The following is a 24016-nucleotide window of genomic DNA, read 5'->3' on the forward strand; positions in this document are numbered from 1 at the left end:
CACAGTAAAAGTTTTTACTTAGATTCAGATGGAATCAGATGTGACCTGAGCAGTAGTTAATAATATCAGAAGTTTTAGAACTTCTAACTGAATAATTTATTTTGTAGGGTGAAATGGGTGCCAAAGGACAGGATGGTGTTGCTGGTCTTCCTGGAGAAAAGGTATATTCATGTATTTTCATATAATATGAGTCACAATGAAATGTTCACTGTATCAGTAATTTATCTATTTTTATGAACAGAAGTGCGAGGCTGGAACATTTCTATCCTTAAAAAGCTAACCTCTTCCCTTATGGGAGCTGCCGTATTTTTGCAGCATATTGGAAGAGCTGCTCAGACCAGTAGTATTCTGCATAGCTGTGCCTAGGGTTTTCCTGGGGTTGTGCATAACCAAAGGAAGCCACTCCAGTGGGCAGAGCAGAAGGAAAGTGTTTCCTGGCACCCCACATATGGAGAGCTGACTTGGTATGAAGAGGACATCACCACAGCAGGTGGTGATACCTGGACCTACAGCCACGTAGCAGCCCCCCAGTGGGAACGTTGTCCTCCTCCCTGGCTGCTGTGGAGCACCAGGCTGGCCTGATCTCTGGACTCACTGCAGSTCTGCTTGGGGGAGCCCACCCTGCTCTGGTTGAGAAACCTCAGCCTTGAAGAGGGAAGCAGGAGTAAAGGACACTGCTACCCATACTCTGCTCTTTGACTCCCTGATAATTCATTGAATTGTGCAGTTTATGGACTGCAAGCCTGGGAAAGGGCTCTCAGCAGTCTACTTGTCAGAGCTTTCGGGTCAACACCACTTGTTTGTAAGCTAAAGCTTGGAAATAGCCATGAGTGAGAAAGCATATTGGCTTATGTATTCAAGAGAATAATTTCARTTTGTTTCATTCACTGTCCCTGTGCAAATTAAGGCAGTTATACAGGTGTATTGAGTTCAGGACTAGTTACYCGTATTTGATAGAGAAAATCTACTGGTCTAAAATCCAGCATCTTCARTACAGAAGTCCCTGCCTGAGGAAAAAGCATATGAGTGGAGTTTCTAATCATTAGGCCTCCCATGTGTTTTTTGTTGTTATTGTTCCATAATAAGAGTTTGAATAAATACCAGATTTTTTGTATATGCAGAGAAAAATGAATAAGACTTGTCAGTTACACATGTTAGTGCATTGTACAGATTTTTGTTGTGATGTCTTTAGTATCACAATATAATTCCTCATCCCTCAATTCTGTCCGTGTGGAGTCTTCCTCATAATGTGCTTYAAGCTCCAGTTCTTTCATTGTCATAAACAAATACTCCTTTTTAATACACCTTTTKAAGGTGGCTGCTGCTGTGAGAGGTTCAGAATTTCCATATCACACTATTCATTGGTTGACATACCAGTTTCAAGTGTATGCACCGTTTYAGTAATGGCAGGGAGTTTAATTTATTTAGTAATTATCTAGGTTTCTAAGTACAAAAGCACGTAGAGTTTCATTGTAACTGTCAAGTTTAAAAACTATAATTAATAGGATATAGAATTACAAAACTACCTTTCATTTTCATGCACTATTTCCTTCTCAAATTACATTTTTGTTGATAATGGGAGCTAGCACCACAAAATAGAAGGGATAAAATGATATTTGTTGCTGATGCTAAGTTAAATAGGACGGTAAAGTTGAAAGCAGGCTGCARAGGTTTTCAAAGGACCTTGCAATATTGAGGGAATGCATGATTAAGTGGTATATAAAACTTAGTGTAAGTAGTTGTAAAGTGATACAGATAGAGAGAAATGCAATCCAAATCTTACACATTCCATGTTGGACTCTGAGCTTACTGTTACTGTTTATGAAAATAATCTTGGAATTATAGCTCCCTATGAAGTACTAGCTGAATAAACAAATGGAATTTAGGGAAGATTAGGAAAAGAATAGRGAACAAAGCAAAAACATCTTGATGAAGTCACTTACTAATAAAACCATATTGTGCTGCATCTTGAATWCTCTATGCAGTTCTGTTTCCCACATCTCAAAGTGGAAATAAAGAGTATTGGAAAAAGTTCAGAGGAGGTGTCAGGGGTAATCAAGAGCATTAGGCATCTTCCAGTTAAGGAGTGACAATGCAGACTTCAATCTGGAAGAGGCACATCTGAGAAGAAGTATGTTACATTCTGTGGTCTGTAAAATCATGAGTGGAATGGGAAAGAGTAGTAGAGATTTTATTTATTTATTTTGCYCTCTTTTTAGGTGTGAAAACTAGGATGTCAAATCTATCAGATAGAAAGTTCAGARAGGATCACCAGGGATCCTTCTTCTATAATGTGATTAAAGTTGGAGCTCTCTGCCACAAGACTTTGATGTGTTGAAAAATGATTAGAAAGTTAATGGAATAAAAATACATAGAAAGTGTCAAACACAGACAGATAGTGCTGGTTCTCTGGAATTTCTGGAGCCCCAAGTTGCTGAAGAGGAAACACCCTGGAGAAGTATCGCTCTATGGTTGCCTTGTTATTATACTTTTCCACTGGTATTTGTTGCTGTCACAGTTGTAGACATGTACTTGACTAGCAAAACCTTTGATTTGGTCCAGCTGGACAGTTTTTACGCTTTTGTATTCCCATGCATGAACTAGCAGGAAGAGCCATAGTAAAGCACTGCAGATTGAATTAGATAGCTCTAGAATTAAATTAGAGTAATGTTTTCCCTTGGATCTTTCTGTAGCTCCTTCTGTAATGTTATCTTTAAAATCATCAAGTGATGTAGTTTTTCCAGTACAAGTTGTTATTACATTCTGCATTCTACCCAGTTTCCATGGTTAATGCTGTTTGGTTTTTTTGCTTAGTGCCTTGCAGACTCATTGTCAGTCCAAATCCCAAAGCCACTGTTAGTTTACACAAGGCTCAASAGTCAGAACATATTTAATATCAAAGTGCTGTACTTTTCTTGCACGTTATAACTCTTCTTTTTAATCCAGACTATAAAAAAGCCAAATCATTGYTGCAAATTAAATATGAACTACATGAAATCTGAAACTGTCAAGAATAAAAATGTTTTAAAAAGCAGCAAACAAAAAAGAATGGTCTAAATATTTTATGCACGCATAGCTAGGTGAATAAGTTGAAATACAGACACTCAGCTACTGCAGGCTTGAGCAGTACTGCAGTATGTCTAATTACTAGCACCTTTCTGGAGATAGAATTACTTTATTTTCCTGGTGTTGTGAGTGGTGAAATATGCTCTGTCCCTGAGCTGATGTATATGATTCCAGAGCTGGGTGAATTTAGGGGTGTCTGTTATTTTCAAGCTCCCTTTTTCTGGGATCTTCTGGATGCTAAAAATGTACATTGATTCAAAGACAACTGAACAAAATAATGGAAGAAAAATCCTCTGAGGACTACTGCATACAAAGGTATCTCCTGTGTTTCAGGAAGCTTGAGTTGCAGATCGTGGAATGCTGGGAGAGCATTCTCAGAAATTACCACTATTTGCTTAACCTCTTTTTACACACTTCAGTAGGCATTTTCTGTTAACAGAGATGTGACACTTGTTTGAGTGATATGGCTATTCTTACATTCTTGTGTCCTGYACTTTTTTACTTTGTGCAGATGTGCCCCGAGTCACTAATTAGTAGTAGTTAGGAAAAAGAAATGATGCATTTATTATGTATGTAAATGCAGTTTGATGCCTCAATGAGCAAGGGGACTATATCAAGCGTCCAGAAACTATCCACTGGATTACTCTGTTGCCATAGTTCTTTCTGTGGAAAGATTGAGAGAATAAATAAATGGCAGATCTTACTCATATTGCTTAATTCATCCAACCTATTTTAGAAGTTTATCTTAGGATGACATAAACCTGGCTATTAAAAGGCCAGTTTCTGTAGAACTGATTAGTTCAAATGTATACATCCTTGTAGCAGAAGACTAAAGATAGAACAATTCTATCTAAAACATCCTAATTACTTGAAAAAATCTTACATCCCAGGAAAATGTTCCATGGTCATCTTGTTTTCAAAATCCATGCAGACAGTGAGAAGTCTGAGGATCTCCTGGGCAATCTGTAAGACTTGCATCATATATAGACATGACTTTTAGAGATCTAAAGTGTGAAAATAGATTGTGTACCTCAAATATCTTCAGCCTATTGTCAAAAGTATTGTTTGGCCTTTTGTCATTTGCAAGCTAAATTATAGTTGCCATTGATACAAACAACATGATTTTCTGTTGCTGCAGTGGTTGTACAACAGTTGTACAGGCGTAATGGTTGCAGGTCTAAATGTAGTGTAGACTATTAGGGATGTTCTGCCATTTGAGAGGTTTGACCTGCTGTGGGCTAGGATGGAGAACAAAGTTTAAGTTTTGAAAGATTCTGGGGTGAAGCTTTGAATAGCCTTGACACCCAAAAGAAAGTACAGATGGCATTATTATATGCTATTTGTCAAATGGTAGTTCTGCAGACCTACTACTTCTTCTACTACAGCTCTTGTCAGCTGCCAAAGAAGAAAGTAAGGTTTCCTCTGACAGAACACCTCTCCCCGCCATTAACATGCTAGTCCTCTCATCTGCCTTCAGGGCAAAAGCAGTCAGTCTGATAGCGCTGATGACTGATCTGCAGATTCGGAATCAAATGCGGTCCCTTCAGAGCCCTAACTTAAGCTCCTAAAAACAGATATTTTCACAACACAGTGGATCGTGAACACCATCACAATATGACTCTCTAGTTGATATCTAACKACCTAGTCCCTTCTTTACTGCCCTTTTTCGGGACACTTTCTTATGAGATATTTTTTAAATAGTGGATCTTAGGAAAATAGAAGTTCTAGTAAGYATCGGAGGAGAAGAGGTGTTAGTTTACAGTTCTAAAAAAACAAGAGGATAACAGCTCACTCTTGGGAGGAAAYTCACTTCATTTGTAGACTTCCTGAAGATAAGGATTATATTGTCATAATCCCCTTCTTACAGTCAGGACTGATTGGTAGCTCAGTCTTCTGGGGGATGTCTTAATGTATTTATCAAGTCATGACACAGGAAAAACCTGAATGTTACAGTAAATTGGATCATTTTTATAAGATAAAATCGTGTGTGCAAGATGGGATGCTTTCTGTTAGCAAACTTATTCTTGGATGATTAGCAAATGAAGTTTTCTCTGAATACACTTGTGAAGCCATAATTGCACTGCAGCCAGAGTGCTGGCTTCATGGCCTGAGAATAAACATCCTGAAATCAAACCTGTCCCTGAAGTGGAGGTTTGAGTTGATTGGAGTGCCTGGAGTGTGAGATGGCAATTGCCTATCTGCTTCAGATGAAGTTCCACAAATTAGGAAACTCTGATCTAAGGGTTAGACAAACCTTGTTATGGAGAACTGATTGCTGTTAGGAATGGTCTTTATAGATCTGTGTTGCCCAGTAGTGGGTTACACCACTGATTTATGCTAAGCCAGGTTGGTTGGTGCATTGGGGAATATTTCCTATTAAAAAAAAAAAAAAAAAAAAAAAAAAAAAAAAAACTTTGTTTCTCTGATGTTCGCATCATGCTGGAATGCTAACAGGACTTGGTTGGTGAGCCTGGTAGTCTTCTCCTTTATTGCAGTCCTATTGCTTTCTTAGAGATAGCATTTGTGCAACTCCTTTCCATAGCATGTACAAGGGGATTTATATAGATACTTTACTGCTGTGTTTTTCATCAGGAGAAAAMAGGATTAGTCTTGCCACTCTTCCAGCGCCAAAATGGTTAGACTGCACAAAGTGTATCGTGTGTTGGATCCTCCTTTTGTAGTATACTTCTAGGTCTTCACAACAGTCTGACAGCTTAAGGCAGGTGTACACTTTGAACCATGACTGGAAGATCAACTRTTCCAGCCTTAAAAATGTGTTCTCAGACTTTTCTGAGGAAAAACAAATGAATAAAAAAAGGCCACCAGAACTCCTTGTTTTGATTTATAGGGAGTTCTTTCTCTCCGCTTGTTTTCCTGAGTTTTTTGTAGGTTTGGACAAACTGATTTTGATTTGCCCCTGTGCAGCTGAGATTTTTCTGTTTCCTGTACTTCTTRTGTCACTCATCCAAACAACTCAAGTCCTTCTCTTTGCTTCTGGATCTATAATAACATGACAATGAAGTTCCAAAGCAAAAGTTTATTTATGGCCTGAATGCTAGGTGATGTGATCCTGGGTCTTTTTTTTGCTGGTAGTACCTTAGTTAATTGCAGGAAAATCTTTACAAGACGTGCTTACCTTGTAAACAGGGTGAAAGTGTATTCTTGCTGTAGGTCTCTAACATACTGGTTCCTGTCATTATAGTCCACTTTTTAGAACTCAAGCATGGTAAACTGCCCATAAGCAGGTAAGGATGAACCTTACAACTGTCTGGGCATATTATCTTTTAGGGTGTGGAGTCTCTATGTRCTTGAAAAGTTTATCAGGGGAGTGTTCCTAGTTCTGAAAGAGAAATGGCCACTTTGGCACGTGCTTTGATACAAAAGGATATGAAAAGGCTATATAAAATGTATCTGTGATATGAGTCTTGCTAGCCAAAAAGGCCCTAAACCTGTGAGAACGCTCATGTCGCAAAGGATCAAGTTGCTGAGGGTAAGAAATTGTCTCTGTTAACCATTCCGTATTTATCTTTTTCTTTTGAAAAAATATTTTTCTTCTTTCTTCAGAATCACTGAATTCTGAAAATTAAAGCCAATTCAAAACTGTAATTCAGAAGATTCAGATAACTCTCTAAACTAAAACATGCATTTGCCTTTATTCAAACTTTTATATGGTTCTCGATAYGGAATTCCTAATGATAGTCATGATGCAGATATGCCTCCTAGACTATATTTTGGAAAATACTTGTGATATTATTTATTTTGAATATCTGATTTTGAAATGTCTTATCTTTACTCTTGTAATATTTTTGCACTAATGATTGCAGTGTTCACTATGGACAGACATCCTAAAATGTGAAATATATTTAGTAAGCCTTTCAAAATAACTGTTTTGAAAAAAGGCCTGTAGAAGCTGTGAAATATTCAGTGTGCTGTGCATTTGATGCTCCTACAGTAGAATAGTAAACAGTTTAGACAGACTCAAAGAAGAAAGAAATGCTTATATGAATAAAAACAATGTTTATCATCACATAACTTAGATCTTTATTCAGTCGTAAGAGAGAAAAGGAGTTAGTGTAAATTTCAAGAGCCCTACTTACTATACCATCAGTGCCTTCAGCAGTCAAGATGACATTCTGTTCRCATGAGAAGGTGTAGTAGGGTCATTCCACTTTTATTCGCTGATCATGGTCCAACAAAGTGTGTAAAAACTCATGCATTTTTTAGGCTGGAAGGCAACRGGACTAGAATATTTGATGTTATTTATGGGGTTCTTTTTCATCTGGGAGCGCAGCGAACAGAGGCAGCAGTTTGCACAGCAGTTAGCACAGAAGGTGCACAGGAAGGTGAAGAAGGCATCTTTATTTGTGGTCTTAGTAGTGCCCACTTCCACAAACATGGTCATGACACGCTTGCCTGTAGCTCTTGGAGTTGCTACATCAGCTGTGTCGGAAGCTTTGACCCATACAGACCATCTGACAACAGATGCAGCTCTACAGGTCTCGGGCTGCAGGGAGTGCTTGGGGCCTCTCCATGAGGCCTGGACTGACAGCTCTCCTGCAGAAGGTGGGCTGTTGTTGATGGATTGTGTCGTCAGGTAAAGGAGTTACAGGAGGAAGTTAGCAGACTGCGAAGCATCTGCAAAAATGAGTAGGAGATAGACAGGGCGTTCTCAGAGACTGTACTGCTCCAGGAGTCCCAACCCCCACTGCAGAAGAGYTGCTGGAGGGCTCYGTGCCGAGTGAAACAGCAYATCACTACACTGTAGAAAGGGGCTGGAAACTGGTCACATCTCATGGGAGGAGAAAGGCCTGCACTTGCAGTTGAAGAATTGGCTTAGCGCCCTCCAGGATGAGGAGGAGCTGGACATGGCTTCAGGAGAAGCAACTGAACCATCAGACACTGTGCCTTGCAGGAACACTTGGAAGAAGAGATGAGTGATTGTCATGGGTGACTYCCTGCTGTGGGGRACAGAAGCACCTATCTGCCGACCTGAGCTCTCGTCTAGAGAGATTTGCTACCTGCCAGGGCCTCATATACAAGATGTCATTGAAAGATTGCCAAGGGTTGTTCACAAGTCAGACTACTATCTTCTACAGCTCTTTCACATGGGTGCTAATGATACAAGGGCAAATTGGAAATAATCAAACAACATTTCAGAGTTCTGGAGATGGTGGTCAAGGATCTGGGAGCCCAGGAGATCTTCTCCTCAGTCATGCCAAGGAAGAGGAACGATAGGAGAAGGAGTAGCCTTGTTAGTAGCTACTAGTAGTAGTACTTGGAGTAGCCAAGTTAACAACTGGCTGTCTTGCTGGTGTTGGCAACGGGGTTTTGGTTTCTATGACCATAGGACCCTGTTTGAAGATCAGCAACTGATGRGGAGAGATGGGATCCACCTTACTAAGCAAAGCACATGTGTCCTTACCAACAGGTTGGCCAGCCTAGTAAAGAGGGCTTTAAACTGTGAAGGATTGGGGAAGAGGAGAGTTATRAAGRCAGGGTAGTCAGTAAAACATGGCTCAAGTCGGGAGGCCTCCAGTGCATGCCTGCAGCCAGGGATGTGCATATGAGACATGGCTATGGGGGATCCSCTTGCACCCCTCTTGGGAAGCCTGCATGCACAACYACCTCTGTGAAATGCCTGTACACYRATGCAYRCAGCATGGGGAATAAACAGGAGGAATTGGAGATCTGTGTGCGGTTGCAGGGCCATGATCTCACTGCAGTTGCAGAGGCATGGTGGGATAGCTCGCATGACTGGAATGCTGTCATGGATGGCTATGTGCTTTTTAGGAAAGACAGGCCAGGAAGRCGAGGTGGTGGAGTGGTCTTTAGGTGAGAGAGCAACTGGAATGCATTGAGCTGTGCCTAGGGGTGGATGAAGAGTGAGCCAAGAGCTTATGGGTAAAGATTACAGGGCAGGCTAACATGAGGGACAYTGTTGTGGGTATCTGCTACAGGCCACCTGATTAGGAAGAGGAAGTCAATGAGGCATTCTGCAAACAGCTGGAAGTAGCTTCATGATCACAGGCCCTAGTTTTCATGGGGGACTTCAGCCACCCTGCTGTCTGCTGGAAGGACAGCACAGCTAGACACAAACAGTCCAGGAGGCTCTTGCAGAGCATTCATGATAACTTTTTGACATAGGTGGTGGAGGACCCAACAAGGAAGGGTGTCCTGCTGGACCTTGTACTAACATACAAAGAAGGACTTTTGGTACTAGTTGGAGATGCGAAGGTTGGGAGCAGCCTTGGCTGCAGTGACCATGAGACAGTGGAGTTCAGGATCCAGTGTGGAGGAAGCAGGGCARTAAGTAGGATTGCAACCCTGGACTTCAGGAGAGGGACCTCCTCAGTGACCTACTTGGAGGAATCCCATRGGTTAGGGCCCTAGAAGGAAGCGGGGTCAGGAGAGCTGGCTAGTATTCAAGTATCACTTCCTCCAAGCTCAAGAGCGGGGCCTCCAAAGGAGAAAGCAGTCCAGCAAAGGAGGCAGGAGACCTGCATGAATGAGSAAGGAGCTCCTGGCAAAACAGACAGAAGAAGAAAGTACACAGAATGTGGAAGAGGGGRCAGGCTGCTTGAGAGAATTACAGGAATGCAGCCRGAGTATGCAAGGATGTGAGAGGAAGGCTAAGACCCTTTTGGAATTAAATCTGGCAAGGGATGCCAAGGACAACAAGAAGGGCATCTTCAAATACATCAGCAGCAAGAGGAGGACTAGGGAAAATGTGAGCCCGCTGCTGAATAGCGCAGGGGCCCTGGTGTCAAAGGGTAGAGAGAAGACAGAATTACTGAATGCCTTCTTTGCTTCAGTCTTCACTRCTAAGGGCAGCCCCTCAAGAATCYCAGAGCCTGGAGATGAAAGTCTGGAGAAAGGAAGATTTTAGTTTGGTCAAGGAGGATTGGGTTTGGTTTGACTAACTTGACACCCACAAATCCATGGGCCCTGATGGGATGCACTCACGAGTGCCAAGGGAATCTGCGGATGTTGTTACCAGGCCGCTCTCCATCATCTTYGAAAGRTTGTAGAGAACTGGAGAGGTGCCTGAGGACTGGAAGAAAGCCAATGTCASTCCAGTCTTCAAGAAGGACAAGAAGGAGGACCCAGGCAACTATAGGCCAGTCAGCCTCCCCTCCATCCCTGGAAAGGGGATGGAACAGCACATTCTGGATGTCCTCTCCAGGCATATGGAGGAAAAGAAGGTGATCAGGAGTAGCCAGCATGGATTCACCAAGGGGAAATCCTGCTTAACCAACCYGATAACCTTCTACGATGGAGTGACTGGCTGGGTAGATGAGGGGAGAGCAGTCAGCGTTGTGTACCTTGACTTCAGCAAGGCCTTTGACACTGTCTCCCATGACATCCTCCTAGATAAGCTCAGGAAGTGTGGGTTAGATGAGCAGACTGAGGTGGATTGAGAACTGGCTGAAAGGCAGAGCTCAGAGGGTTGTCATCAGTGGTGCAGAGTCTAGTTGGAGGTTGGTAGCTAGTGGAGTTCCCCAAGGCTCAGTACAAGGGCCAGTCTTGTTCGACCGTGACCTGTATGAMGGGACAGTGTCTCTTCAGCAAGTTTGCTGAGGATACCAAAGTGGGCAGATCCACCCGAGGGCTGTGCTGCCATTCMGAGAGACCTGGACAGGCTGGAGAGYTGGATAGAGAGGAACCTCCTGAGGYTCAACAAGGGCAAGTGCAGAGTCCTGCACCTGGGGAAAAATAACCCCAGGCACCAGTACAAGCTGGGGGCTGACCTGCTGGAGAGCAAGTCTGCAGAGAAGGATCTGGGAGARTTGGTAGACAASTTGACCATGAACCAGCAATGTGCTCTTGTAGCCAAGAAGGCCAGTGGCATCCTGGGGTGCGTTAGGAAGAGTGTTGCCAGCAGGTCGAGGGAGGTGATCCTGCCCCTCTCCTTAGCCCTGGAGAGGTCTCATCTCAAGTCCCATGTCCAGTTCYGRGCTCCCCACTACAAAAGAGACATGGAGCTACTGGAGAGAGTCCAGTGTAAGGCTACAAAGATGATCAGAGGACTGGAGCATCTGCCCTATGAGGACAGAGGCTGCGAGAGCTGGGCCTGTTTAGACTGGAGAAGAGGAGACTGAGCAGGGATCTGCTGAGCGGGGATCTTATCAGTGTCTCCAAATACCTTAAGGCAGGGTGTCAAGCAGTGGGACTGGACTCTTTCCAGTAGTGCCCAGTGACAGGACAAGAGGTAACGGGCAGAAACTGAAACACAGGAAGTTCCWCCTGAATATAAGGAAGAACTTCTTACTGTRAGAGTGATGGAGCACTGGCACAGGTTGCCCAGAGAGGTTGTGGAGTCTCCTTCTCTGGAGATCTTCAAGGCCCACCTGGATGCAACTCTGACTAACATGTTCTAGGTGACCCTGCTTGAGCAGRGAGGTCAGACTAGATGAYCTCCAGARGTCCCTTCGAACCTCAACCATTCTGTGATTTAACTGTGTTAGTGGGATGGCTATCTGTAATTTTAGATAGGGAAACTGTGGTATTAGGAGATGTTTTAAGAAGAAATTGACTRTTACAGAATTCAGAAGCTCAAAATAAAAATAATATGGCTTAGAAATGTCCAGTGCTCTGTTTTGCAACATGCTGATAATATAGAGATTATTTAAAAATTTTAGAAAATTTGTAGATGTCTTGCTAGTGTAGCATGTGAGTTCAAATTATGTTCAGAGAGACCTTTTATAATCTTCTCCATACTCAGTTACTCCAAGATCAGATCTTCAAGGTCAGCTATTTCATGAAATCCTCAACCAAAAACTGTTCTGTTAAGCACACATCCAAATCAAAGCATGTCATCTTGAAGACTCTTGTGACTATTGACCTACTTTCCTTGTTCCTCCAGCCAGACTGTTGAAAATCTTATCTACAATTTTCCAAATCATATTTTAACTTTGCAGTTGAGTCATGGATATATATTGTCCCTTATGCCACTTCAGCATATGCTCCTGGAGCGTCAATCACTCACATAAATATTCAGATCTGAAAGGAAATTAGTGTTGAGCTTCCAGTAATGCATTCTTTTTCCTTGCAGCTGTCTTGAAAGATCTCTGGACTGRGCATCTTCCACATTTCATGTGCTGTACAGATCCTTGACAGAGGTCAGGATATTTCTGAAGTAATTCAGCATCTCTGAGAAAGTTTCATAAATGCATATGGAGTGCTGGATAGGCCCTGCTTAATGCCATTTTTCGCAGTTTGTTTTTTATTCAGTGCCATCCAGCTTAATTTCTGAGSTCCTATCACTGCTAATCTGTTATGCTTCAACATTTGTAGATCCARGTGTGGAGAAGAAATGTAAAAGTTATGCAGTTTTCTGAAAAATCCCTCTACTGTTTTACTGTGCAATCTCCAGCAGAGACAAAGAGTAAAATCATTAATGCAAGAAGAAGTATTTGACATTAAAGTAGGAAAAGAGTGTAAACTCCAGTAGCGTGAAGCTGAAAAAACATTTCAATAGGCAGTAAAGTGCAGGTTCTTTTTTAATGAGATTTGATCGGTTAGCAAGTAAACAGATTAACTTGAAAAGAAGGACAGTGATTTTGCAGTTGGAAACTGTATTACCACTTGTATTTGTGAAGAGCTGGCCATTGGAGATTGGGTGGGTGGTTGGATGTCACCCTCTACAGCGACAAGCTTGGTACAAGTTTCTTGTCTATTTCTTTCTGTATTTGCAGTAATATCTTTGTGTGTATTTGTTATCACACATTTCTTTTTAAGACATGGAGGTATGTGAAAGGAATAGCTCTCTACAGCCCTTTGATACACAAATATGCTCTCTAGAGATCCTTCTGGGAAAATACACTTTAAGACCATTATATTTTCCAAAACTTGTTTCATTGCTTCAGCATATATAGTTCTTGCTTGCTTGCTCACTCTCTAACATTACTGAACGTGTTTTGAATAGCCTTTGATCATAAATTTGATTCCAGAGAGCTGTCTGCTGTGCTGACTTATTTTTGCCATATTAGGTGATATTTGCAGTTCACAASTCCAGGAACTGTTGAGCTCCCTAGTTTTTCAGCTCCTAAAGTTAAACTACAGCAGTACTGTTTGGTTCTTGATTAAAAGCTACATAGAATCAAATTATATTTTATGTGGTGATACTACCTGGGTGTTATTTCCATTCTGGAGAGAATGGTGCTAGTGACTGCTTTAARCTGTATATTGCTGGTGAACAGAGATTTCATTTTTGATTAAAGAATCAYTAGTTTTCTAGCTTAATCTTTAGTCTGTCAGCTAACCCATTTGAAGAAACTTATAGCTTTGTCTTCTGTCCTCTTGTAATTCCCCGTAAAATTAGATTACCAAGTCTCAGCGGGGCAAAAGTGCAAATGCACTTTGGAAGCCAGACCCTGAAACTTGTATTGCGCAGCATCAAAGCGGTAGCTCCTTCAGGCTAGCATCGCTGTGCTGAAAGGTTGGGGGGGCTCTGATATTTGAAATGAAATTACAATAACCAGGAAAATGTGGTCTGCAGGCAGYGACCACTGTTGTTATGCGAGGTGTGCCCAAAGAAATCCAAGGTCGCGGTCCGTTTTAGAGGGGTCTGGACTGCTGGGAGCAAAACTGACTGTGGCCTGCTGCCGTGTAGAACAGGCTTTTGTTAGTTTGTTATGTAACATGGAAGTGAAAAATAATGCAGTTGTTAAATACAGCTCTTTGTTCCTTAATCAGAGACTCATGAGTACTCCAGCTTTGAGTCTGCCTGGCTCTGGTATTAGCTGCATTTGAAAAGCCTGAGTCAGGACCTTGCAAACTTGGGGGGGGGAGGGAGGGGAATAGGAGGAGAGAGGACTTTTTTTTATCATCATCATTATATTTATTGGGTTCTTTTTGTGAGCTTTCTGGGACACATGGTATTGAACTTTCTTTCTTTCTTTCTTTCTTTTTTTCCCCCCCAGTTGTTAGGGCTAGATACTGCGAATTTTAAAATCAGTGTTCTCAGCTGTTCACATCTCAGCAGAAAGTAGGGCTTTAAGGAAAGTAGCAAATATTGCGAGACTTAAAATTAAAAAAGTTGGCACAGTGTGTTGCAGGAGGTAAACTTACCAGGAAGGAAGGAACTTTCTTACTGTGCATTGTACAACTGGTCTGACAAATTTTGCTTAGTTTATTTTCCTTTGAGAAATTAGATATTGAACTTCACCAAATATTTCAGGCTTGATGAATTGTTGATCTATTCACAGGATAATTTCAAAAATGGATTATTTGTGTTTATTATAATTCATTTATAACAGTATTTTCTCTCTGGCTAACTCTTCCTATTACAAAYGGTTCTTGAAATTTTTAAAACTTTGTTAGTCTCATATATAGAAAAAAGATATTTAATGAGAATTGAACGCATGTTTTAGATAATATTATTGGTCTCTGTAAGTTGTAACCTATTAACTGTAATCCTTCTTTGCATCTTTTCTTTTTTGGGGTTGGGCTGTAAATTAGTCCTGTATTAAATGTAAATAAATTCAGCTCAACCATGAATTTTTAATGCCAATGGATGTACTTTTTCTCCRGGGAACTTAGAAGTTATAATGTAAGTTCTATATTCTAAGTTAATTGCTCTTGTTCATTTATAGATACCAAACCATTGAACATAAAAACAGTTTCTTTTATTCTTCTAGTAAAATCATTAATACATACTGCAAAACAGGATGTATTTTTGAAATTCTCACTACTAGCCTGCGTTTATCAGCACCTAAGATTCATGTTGCATGTTTCAAGTCTGAATTGATGAGACCAGCGGGGCAGGCTGAGGCTGGGGCAAGCCTTGCCTAATCAGCAGTCAGCGCTGTAGCTCTGACATGAGGCTCCCGAAAATAGAAACACAAGAAGTCAACAAGTAAGTGGAAGGGCACTAAAAGAAAAAGTGCTGCTAATTCCACTGTTGACTTTCTGTCTAATGGATTCTTGTTCCCAGGCCACACTAAGTGAAGCAACTGGCACGGGGTATGTTTCTGCAGATGGCTCAGCAGTGTCACACGCAGCCCAGCTGGCTGACAGGTGTCTGATTTGTATTTAACAAGCACCTCGCAGAAGCCAGATTTTTTTCATGGATTCCAAGAAGCTAGTCAGATGAGGCTTTTTCTTCAGAATTAACTTTATTTGATAGTTGTAACAGTTGTAACCTGTTGCCTTCGCATATGGGAGATACATGACATATTCTTTATAGCTATTAACAAGAATATCACAAGTAATGTTTTTTATTTAGCTATCCATTTGTTAGAATGAAAATTCCATTTAAGAGTAAGCAAGTGAACACTAATGACAGACTATTGCAGTATATGTGTTACATACTATGTTTTTTTATGTGTTCCATCAGCACGAGGTGGTCTTGTGACCATATTGTATAGAATGTTGTACAAGTAGAGTAAAAGGCTAAAAAAAAAAAAAAAAATCCTTATCCAGAAGAGCATAAGTTATTGGTATAGATAGACTGCAGACAGTGAGAGAAGAGAAAAAGTGGGAAGTTATTTAAGAGATTAGAATAAATAGTGTACGATACTGCTTCTTACTGATTATGCTGCAAGCTCCAGAACAGCACTCTACATAATTGAAGTTTTATCAACAACAGTCTGTTTGTTTAATTACACTTTTGTTTTGTTTTAATAACGGCAAGTGGAAGAAAAGGTGATCCTCGTGACATGTGTTAGTCACTGCCTTTACAGCACGCAACTCTTTTGGCAAAAACAGCAGTGGAAATAGTAGAGTACTAGGATGGCCTTATAAATCATCTTTGATTAATATGAATCCACAAAGCCTTAGGCAGTAGGATGCATACTATAACAGTGACTATGACTACAGTTTATCCTTTTTTGCTTATTTTTTTTCATTATACTGAGCATTTTTCTTTTCCAGTATCAAATCMATGAGCTGGAAAAAGATGGGACTGCAGGAACAGTTAAGAAAAATATGTGGCTCTTTGCAATGACAAAGCTATATGGCTCATGTTGTGAAACAGCCAGAAAATAAAACACACTGGATACAGTGTGCTAGCAGTACTTTTGCTGAACTTCACAAGAATGAGAAAAGAGCCAAAGAAATGGCTGTTAGAACAATGTTGATTCTCTAAATAAACAATGTTTTTTAGCAAAAGAATGATTAAAAACTCCTCTTGCAGAGCACTTGTTTCCCTTGGGCAGTGGACTGGCTTATTTCTGTCAGGCGCCRTGGAGGTAAAATGTGGAATAAACTCAAAGATTTTAAGGAAAAGACCTCACAGGAAAAGTTACAACTCTACTGGGCTATGATACTGTTTTTTTTCCTACAAAGTTGCTCAGAATTGATAATAATGAGATACACCTGCTTATCTTTAGTGAGCATTTCCCTAGGGCTCCTATGCTGACTTTAGATTATTTGATACTTGGATTCACAGATGGGAAAAATACATATTAGAATTCTAAATACACAKTCTGTGTATTAACCCAAATACTAGCCCATGCCCTAAATATGTCAAACGTCAAAAGACATTGTTTCTGAAGTAAGAAGATACATTTCTTAGAAGAGCCTTACACATCTGAATGTCAGTGGGGACACAGAAGCTGTATCTTAGGCTGCTTTGCTTATCAGTAGTTGACAGGAGGTTTGCAGCACACCTGCATGTGGTATCAGAACAAATACTGATCTGAGTTAGTTCCTAGATTGGAAATTCCCATTTGTATGCTGTCTATATTATTGACTCATCTTAAGATTGTTTGGTTTTTTTTTTTTTTTTTTTTTTTTTTGCATTTCAAATCTGTATTGTTAGACATTAGACATGAGAGTGGTTAATGGTGTCTGGGCCAGATCTTTGTTAGTATCAGCTAACATTTGTACCAGCTGAGAATCTGCCTCCTGAATCTTCAGATTATGGGAATGGGTGTGAAAAAAAAAAAGAAAAAGTAATTCCACAGTAAAGGATGACCGCTAAAATCCAAGAGATTGACCAATGCTGTTCACCTTTCAGTCCTAATGTTGAAGTTCCAATTATTATAGTAATAATATATTTTTTAGAAATTTTTAATAAAGTCTCAATGTTTTCTTTGCACCCAAAAAATTCATTGATATTGGAAGATGCTTTTTAACTGATACTTAACATTACTGGATTTCAGATGTTATTTCAGCATGGTCAAGTCAATGAACTTCCAGTTTTGTTGAAATTTTAATAGGGTTTAGATTTGTTTTAAGGCCATGTTATGGCTAGGTTAACATTAAATCAATATATACTATATGAGTCAGGCAATTCATTTGACTGATTCGCTGTAACRGAAGAAGTGCAGTTACAGAAATCTATCCATTTTCCATGAGTCTAAGATCACTTCCAAATTTTTTCTGTATTGTTTCAGATGATGGGAATATCTAGCTGGCTAGACTTAATTTTCTAAACTGTTCATCCATAAGAGGTTATGAATCTTTCAGAATCTTCTGCAGACAGAAGCCTATTTCTTTATTCTCAGTACTCTGTAGGAAATGTTTTCATGTTTTTCATTTGCATTTTCTTCATGCTCTCTGTAGGGTGCTCTAGGCCAATTGAATTGCATTGTTTTTCAAACCCGTGTTCAATTCATGCCTGTACTGCATTTTTAAATAACAATATGAAAAATGCATTAAACATTACACACCTCTGTCAGGAGTAAAGAACAGTGGGCTTCTTACCCTCAGGAATGTTAACAAGGTGATGAACCATTAAAAAGGATGTTAGTTGGGTCACTTGTGGCAGTCTGAGTAGAGAAACAAAAAAAGCCCCTTACAAAAGCCCTTCAGACTGTAGAGTGTAGTGAGGCAAAATGATGAGAAGCTRCCCTAGCCCACTGCTCTTTGGCACTTCGTGCAACTTTCCCCTYGCTTGCAGTGCTCCACCGCTGCGCCTTCTGAAAGCTCCATGAGCACTAATGAGTTTCCCCTTAAAAGGATGGAAGGAGGGAGCAAAGGAGAAAGAGGAGTAAAGACCTGTCATAGGTCACACAGAACTTTGTGGCACAACTGAGAACCGGTCCCAAACTACTTAAGGTCCTGGTTATGTCCTGGTAGAACGTTCTACCTTCATTTTCTCTTCTGTTTGATTAATCCCTTTCAGTTCCTTGCAGTCCAGTCCTATTCTTTCTAAAATCAGTAGCATTTAAGAATGGTGAACAGAAATGTGTCCTCTGGATWGAGGAGTCTGTTCTTGGTGAAGAATGTCAGGAGGAGAAAGAAGGCAGCTATCACTTCTTCAAGGGCTTGTAATGGTAGCATACACCACTTGTATTAGCCAAAAGCAGAAAAAACACCTACTGACAGCAGAGGCTCTGTTTCTGCCAGCACTTTTTTTTGATGGTATTAAAACCTCTGCTGATAGCTATCATAAAGGCTTCAGTCAGTTCACTATTTATTTTCTAAAGGAAAAATAAAAGGCAATATACAGGCCTATAGTTGTATTAAAATGCATTAAAATAAGCTGAGTGGTCCTTTCATCTCAGGTTAAGCAAATTCTCTGGTTCTCCTGTCATACAAAAATAATTTGTGGGAGTAAGAAGTAGAAACAAACTGTTTGATTTTCACAGTCTGTTTAATTTTTGTGCTTGTGTATCTGAATTTAGAAATTGTGGGAGTTGTCTGCTTTTTGASATATACTAATAGTAAAAAAGGAAGCCATGCCAACTAAAGAGAAGTTAGTCTCGAGTAACGAGTCGTGTGTTCATCTTCTACCAAGCTCTGAGCTACCTCTGCTGATGATTCGTTAGTTCTCAGGCAAAGCACTGAAACCTGAATTTTCAAGTGTCACCTGYTTTGGTATGTATTAGCTTCTGCGTACCCAAGTGACTAGGAAAGTCCCACAGTCCCACAGTTGGATATCAGGAAGGATTAGGAATGAGGAAAATTGATGCCTCCTGAACTGAGTATGTCATTCTAGTAGGGGTATTCTCATTTGGCCTTCTCTTAAGCAGCTATGTAAAAATAATTAAAAAAATAAATAAACAGGAGTCCAAAGGATACAAGAGTGCTCTGACTCTTACCCTTCTTGACTTAACCTTAACTACTTACTGTGCTGAATCTGAGCAAAGGAAACAAATTATTTACCTCTCACAAGCCCTTTCTCCATTAGGTTATTTTTAGGGAGGAGCTTAATCATTTATGCTTATACAGGTATGATTTGCTTTTAAGGGTAGCATTTGTTCGGGCCTTTGGGACTCAACAAGTGCTGAGTACTGGTAGTTCAGCAGTAACTGAAATGGGAAGAAAAGGATAAGTAGATGCAACCAAAATGTCATAATATTTAGTGCAAGCTTCCTGACATGATAAATCCAGGGGATTCGCAGGGTGAGTTTTAGTAAATATCAGCTGAATATGTTGCTATCTAATGAAGATTTTATTAGGTGGTTCTAACCATTAACAGGAGCCTGCTTAAAGAAACAAGAAAGTATTCCAATAGGCTAAGAAAGATGTCACACAATGGAGAACAATTGGTGTGAGATTTTTATTTATTAAAAGAAAAGCTCTAACCCTGTTGGTGGCTTTTGCCTTGCTCTGTACATGTTACGAGGGGGTGGATGTCGGTRGAGCCCGATGCTTGTACATTGTTGAACATTCCACTCCATTTCTGCAATGCTAAAAATAGTTGTCCTCATTTTAAAAGTCTGGGCCATTGGATTATTTCAAGGGCCTGACATACTCAGGGTAAATGAAAGGCACATATCCATAAATTTTCAGAACAGTAAGTAATGTTTGACTGTGCTGATTTTACTTATATTAAAATGAGTTTCCTTGCTAGTAACCCTAAAGTACCAAGTCTGTCCTGTAAATCAAGCTGCTGGCAGTGCCCCAGTAGATTTAAAAAGAAAAGGAAAACTGCTTGCTCTTCATATTGTGGATGGAGAAGCATCTGACTTTATTTTTTAATTTCACAGAATCATATCCTTTAAATGCCTATTTAAAATGTTTCACCATAATTGTTTCTCTTTCCTAGCCATGAAAAGAATCTGACAAAATTCCAGTATGCTTGATGTTATAAACCATATTAATTTATAAAATGTTCTAAATAGCAAAGCACATTCTGAATGTTTGATAAAAGTTTTTATTAATTCTTTTTTTAATGGGTAGTTATATGATACTTGATTCGTTTTTGGCACCATGTTGTTGAATAGAACAAGCAACCAATGTGCATAATAAATTTCAGATATTTGTATGTTAAAATATCTATGGATTTTTTAATATCTTTTCAAATTTATAAGACTTATTTAGGAGGAAAAATAGCTAACAGGAAGTCAAAGTATAAAAAAATGTAAATATATTCTGATTTACAGATAAGATATCAAGTGGTTTGTATCTTAAACTATATATAAACTAAATTGCCAATCTTACAGCATGTTGCAGTACAATGAAAAATTGGAAAAGCAATAAATGATAAATGCATTTGAGAACCTTGATTATRTACACACACTGCATGATTCTGAAATAGTTAAAGCAACTACAAAATTACTCACATTTTAGACCTCATAAGAATCAATACTGGTATGGGAGATTATCMTTACATTAGTATGTTGAAGGAATAAAGTCATTTGTAAAACACTGACTAAACAGTACAAGGCAGACCACCTTGTAGCTTGACTTCATTTAAAAAAACAGAAAAAGGAATGAAATATTTTCTAGTTTATAGTAATCCAGTACAATAGTGAAGATAAAATATTATTATCTGATTATTATTAGACTACAAAGAATTTTTCTGAATTCATAATGTAGATATGGATGAAATGAAGGAATAAGAATTACTTGCAATGRTTAATTAGAATTTTTCCCTACCACACTAGTGTCTATTTTTACCAGAGAGGAGCTTGAAGGAAGATGTTGGAAACTGTGCTGTGAATGGAGTTTTTTAAAAAAAAAAGAAAAAAAAAACATTTTAACAAGCTATTTGAAGTTTTATTTTTTATTTATATATATCAGGAGTGCTTTATATTTATTTGCATTACTTGTATCATTTTTTATGAGTGATCATTCTTTTATTAGCTTTTTTCTGTTGTTAAGAGAGGTTTGAGGGGTTTTGTCTTTATTTGTTCACTTTTCTGTGAGGCATTTATCTTCTACTTGGCTGGAAACAAACAAGCGAACTTTAGAAACTTTCTTTTGTTGTTGAATTCTGGCTTAGCTATAAAACTGAACTGGATGGCGTGTGAGTTACTAGGGGAAATTTCTGTGAAGGAATTAAAACCCATGAATGGAATGGAGAAAGCATTTGATTTCAGATTCCTTTAATAAGTCTTCTAAGCTCCTACTTAGTCATATGATCATGGATGAATTCTTCCAGCAGAACTTAGTTCAGTAACTCTAGATTTATTGAGACCAAAATTAATGTACTTCGCAGTGGCATATTTCATGGAGCTCTAAAGGGAGGATGTGTTGTAGCTTTGAGTGGCATAGCCTAGTTCTTGTTAGGTCTGCAATTATCTAACAAGCTTTGCTAAGAAGGAATGCATACGGAAACAGTTACAATATTTTATACTACCAGAGATATTAMTGAGTTATACAGCTCAGGGGAAGTGTATTCAGTTGACTGAATGCAGCTTGTAGCCCTGGGTGTGAGCAAAGTCTATGTTTTTACTGGTGAGACCTTCAAGTTCCACTTGGAAGACCTTACAGTTCTTTACACTAGACATTTTCCTTTGAAAGCCCTATATTAAATGCAAGATTTAATTTTTTATCACTATCAGCCTAGAGCTATTGATTTTTTTTCTCTTTTACTCAGCAAGTCTTTATTCAGATATTAAAGATGAAGTTTTCCATGTTACTCAGCATGTTTAGTTACCTTTTTGCAAATATTTTTGGTGAATGAGGTGCTCGTTTGTACCTAGGCTTAGTTGCTGAATACTGCCATGTRATTTTTAGACATCTAGTTCCTTGAATGGAATTTACAAGCCCAAATTAGATACTTCATTTCCACAAATARTACATGAAGAAAGTCACTTTGGGTGACAGTGGTGAGCATGGCTAATGGTCAACTGTACAGCTGACTTTTTTTGCTCTTAAAATGTGGAATAGAGGAGGCAATATTTTAACAACATAATCTTTTAGTGGTTAGAACATCCACATAGAACTGGGAGAAATGGATTTTATATGTCTAGTATCACATATTAACATTCAACATTGCCTCTAAACCTAGTAGACTGGGCATTCCCCTGGATGGGGGGGGGGGAATATCCTGAAACTCACCTTTGACTGAATAGAGCCTAGAAACCAGCACTYTGCTTTGTTTGTAATATAATCATAGGTAATTCTATGACATGTGAATGACTGTGTAACCTTCGACTGTGTTTTTGAATTAAAGCGGCTCTCTTTGTGGTGATTGCAATGCTTACAAAATGGGAAAAGTCAGTTCTAAGCATCTTTTCTGAATAAGACATTTTAGAAGATGGAGGAGGCAGAATGGCTTCTCYCAGAGGTGTACAATGTAAGACAGAACCAAAACACTTAGCTCACATGTAGCAGCAGAAATATAGCTATCCATGAGACCTGATGGTCACAGTGTATGCCCTTGTGGGCTCAAGCACCTAATAGGTACTAGAGGAGTGGGGAAACTGTGGAGCTGTTAGTCAGATTTTAGATGCTTGGGTAGAATGTATCTTTTGTGTAATTTTTCCAAATCAGGACCTGATATAACATCAGAGAAAGATTTCCACGTGATGCAAACTGTAATCTCTTTTGGTTGTCCAGGAGTTCAAAGTGTTCTGCTGCATAATTAAATACCCTATAGCTCAAATTGCTCAAATAGGAGTGGACGGAAATGAGCAGAAATGATCCTACAAATTCATAGAATCAATTCAACAGTTCTGTGAAAAAGGAATGAGAAGCAATATGTCATCAGGTGGTCTTTCTCTTAARTTATCTCAGTCATAAGTTAGGCAGGAAATATGATAATGCACATTTTGTTTCAAAGGGAAGCTGGCTTAATAGGTGCTCCTGGTATATCTGATGTTACCGACTCCAAGGTTAAAGAAAAAAAAAAGCCTMATTTTATGTGTTTTCACTCACAAAGTCCTTTTTGACAGCTTTCCAGTCTAGAACTTTTCAGTGTCCAATATCTAGAACTTAACTATGATCTTCTCTGTCATATGAGAAAGGACATGAGGTGTAGTCGGACAAATCTGTCTGCTATTACCATTTTGCATTAAGAGAATTTSCCTAAGTGTCAGAACTGCACAAGGTTTTCCTAGCCACAAGATATGCACATTCAAAAATGTGGAATTTAAGGAGCACTTAAGCAAATCGGACATATAAAAGGGACCAGAAGTATGCATCTGAGGGAGCTGGCTGACATCACTGTGTGGCCACTCTCCATATTTCTTGARAGACCGTGATGACAGGGGGAGGTTTCGGATGACTGAAAAAAGGGAAACATCACACTTATCTTCAAGAAAGAGGATCCAGGGAGCTACAGGCCAGTCAGCCTCACCTCTGTCTCTGGAAAGGTTATGAAGCAAATCCTGGAAGCCATTGAAAAACACAYGAAGGACAAGAAGATGAATGGGAACAGGCAGCATGGATTTACAAAGGGCAAATCCTGCCTCACTGTGATGAACGACTGGATATAGTGGTGCATCCCTATGAGTAAGAAGTGAAGCAAGAGGGGCAGGAGACCTGCATGGGTGAGCAAGGAGCTCTTGGCCAAATTCAGACAGAAGAAGAAAATACACAGAATGTGGAAGAGGGGACAGGCTGCTTGGGAGAATTATAGGAATGCAGTGAGAGCATGTAGAGATGCTGCGAGGAAGGCTAAGGCCCAGCTGGAATTGAGTCTGGCAAGGGATGTTAAGGACAACAGRAAGGGCTTCTTCAAATACATCAGCAGCAAGAGGAGGACTAGGGATGCATCCACAGGTACTGAGGGAATCTGCGGATGTTGTTACCAGGCCGCTCTCCATCATCTTTGAAAGGTTGTAGAGAACTGGAGAGGTGCCTGAGGACTGGAAGAAAGCCAGTGTCA

At 39.6% G+C, this 24016-nt stretch overlaps 1 protein-coding gene across 3 annotated transcripts in view; it reads left to right on the forward strand.

The window, feature by feature from the left end:
• The window catches only part of COL19A1 (collagen type XIX alpha 1 chain), a 213410-nt gene that overhangs the window by 51759 nt on the left and 137635 nt on the right, over positions 1-24016 (forward strand). For 2 of the 3 annotated variants that reach the window (XM_085316027.1, XM_085316029.1), the window contains exon 10: positions 108-161. The exons of the other annotated variant lie outside the window; for it this stretch is intronic. In XM_085316027.1, coding sequence (XP_085172153.1) covers positions 108-161 — 54 coding nt within the window. The remainder of the gene's footprint in view (positions 1-107; positions 162-24016) is intronic. 3 annotated transcript variants of the gene reach the window in all.

The sequence above is a fragment of the Rhea americana genome, unplaced genomic scaffold, assembly GCF_003343005.1.
Source record: "Rhea americana isolate MKP2758 unplaced genomic scaffold, rheAme1 scaffold_45, whole genome shotgun sequence".
Classification (NCBI taxonomy): domain Eukaryota; kingdom Metazoa; phylum Chordata; class Aves; order Rheiformes; family Rheidae; genus Rhea; species Rhea americana.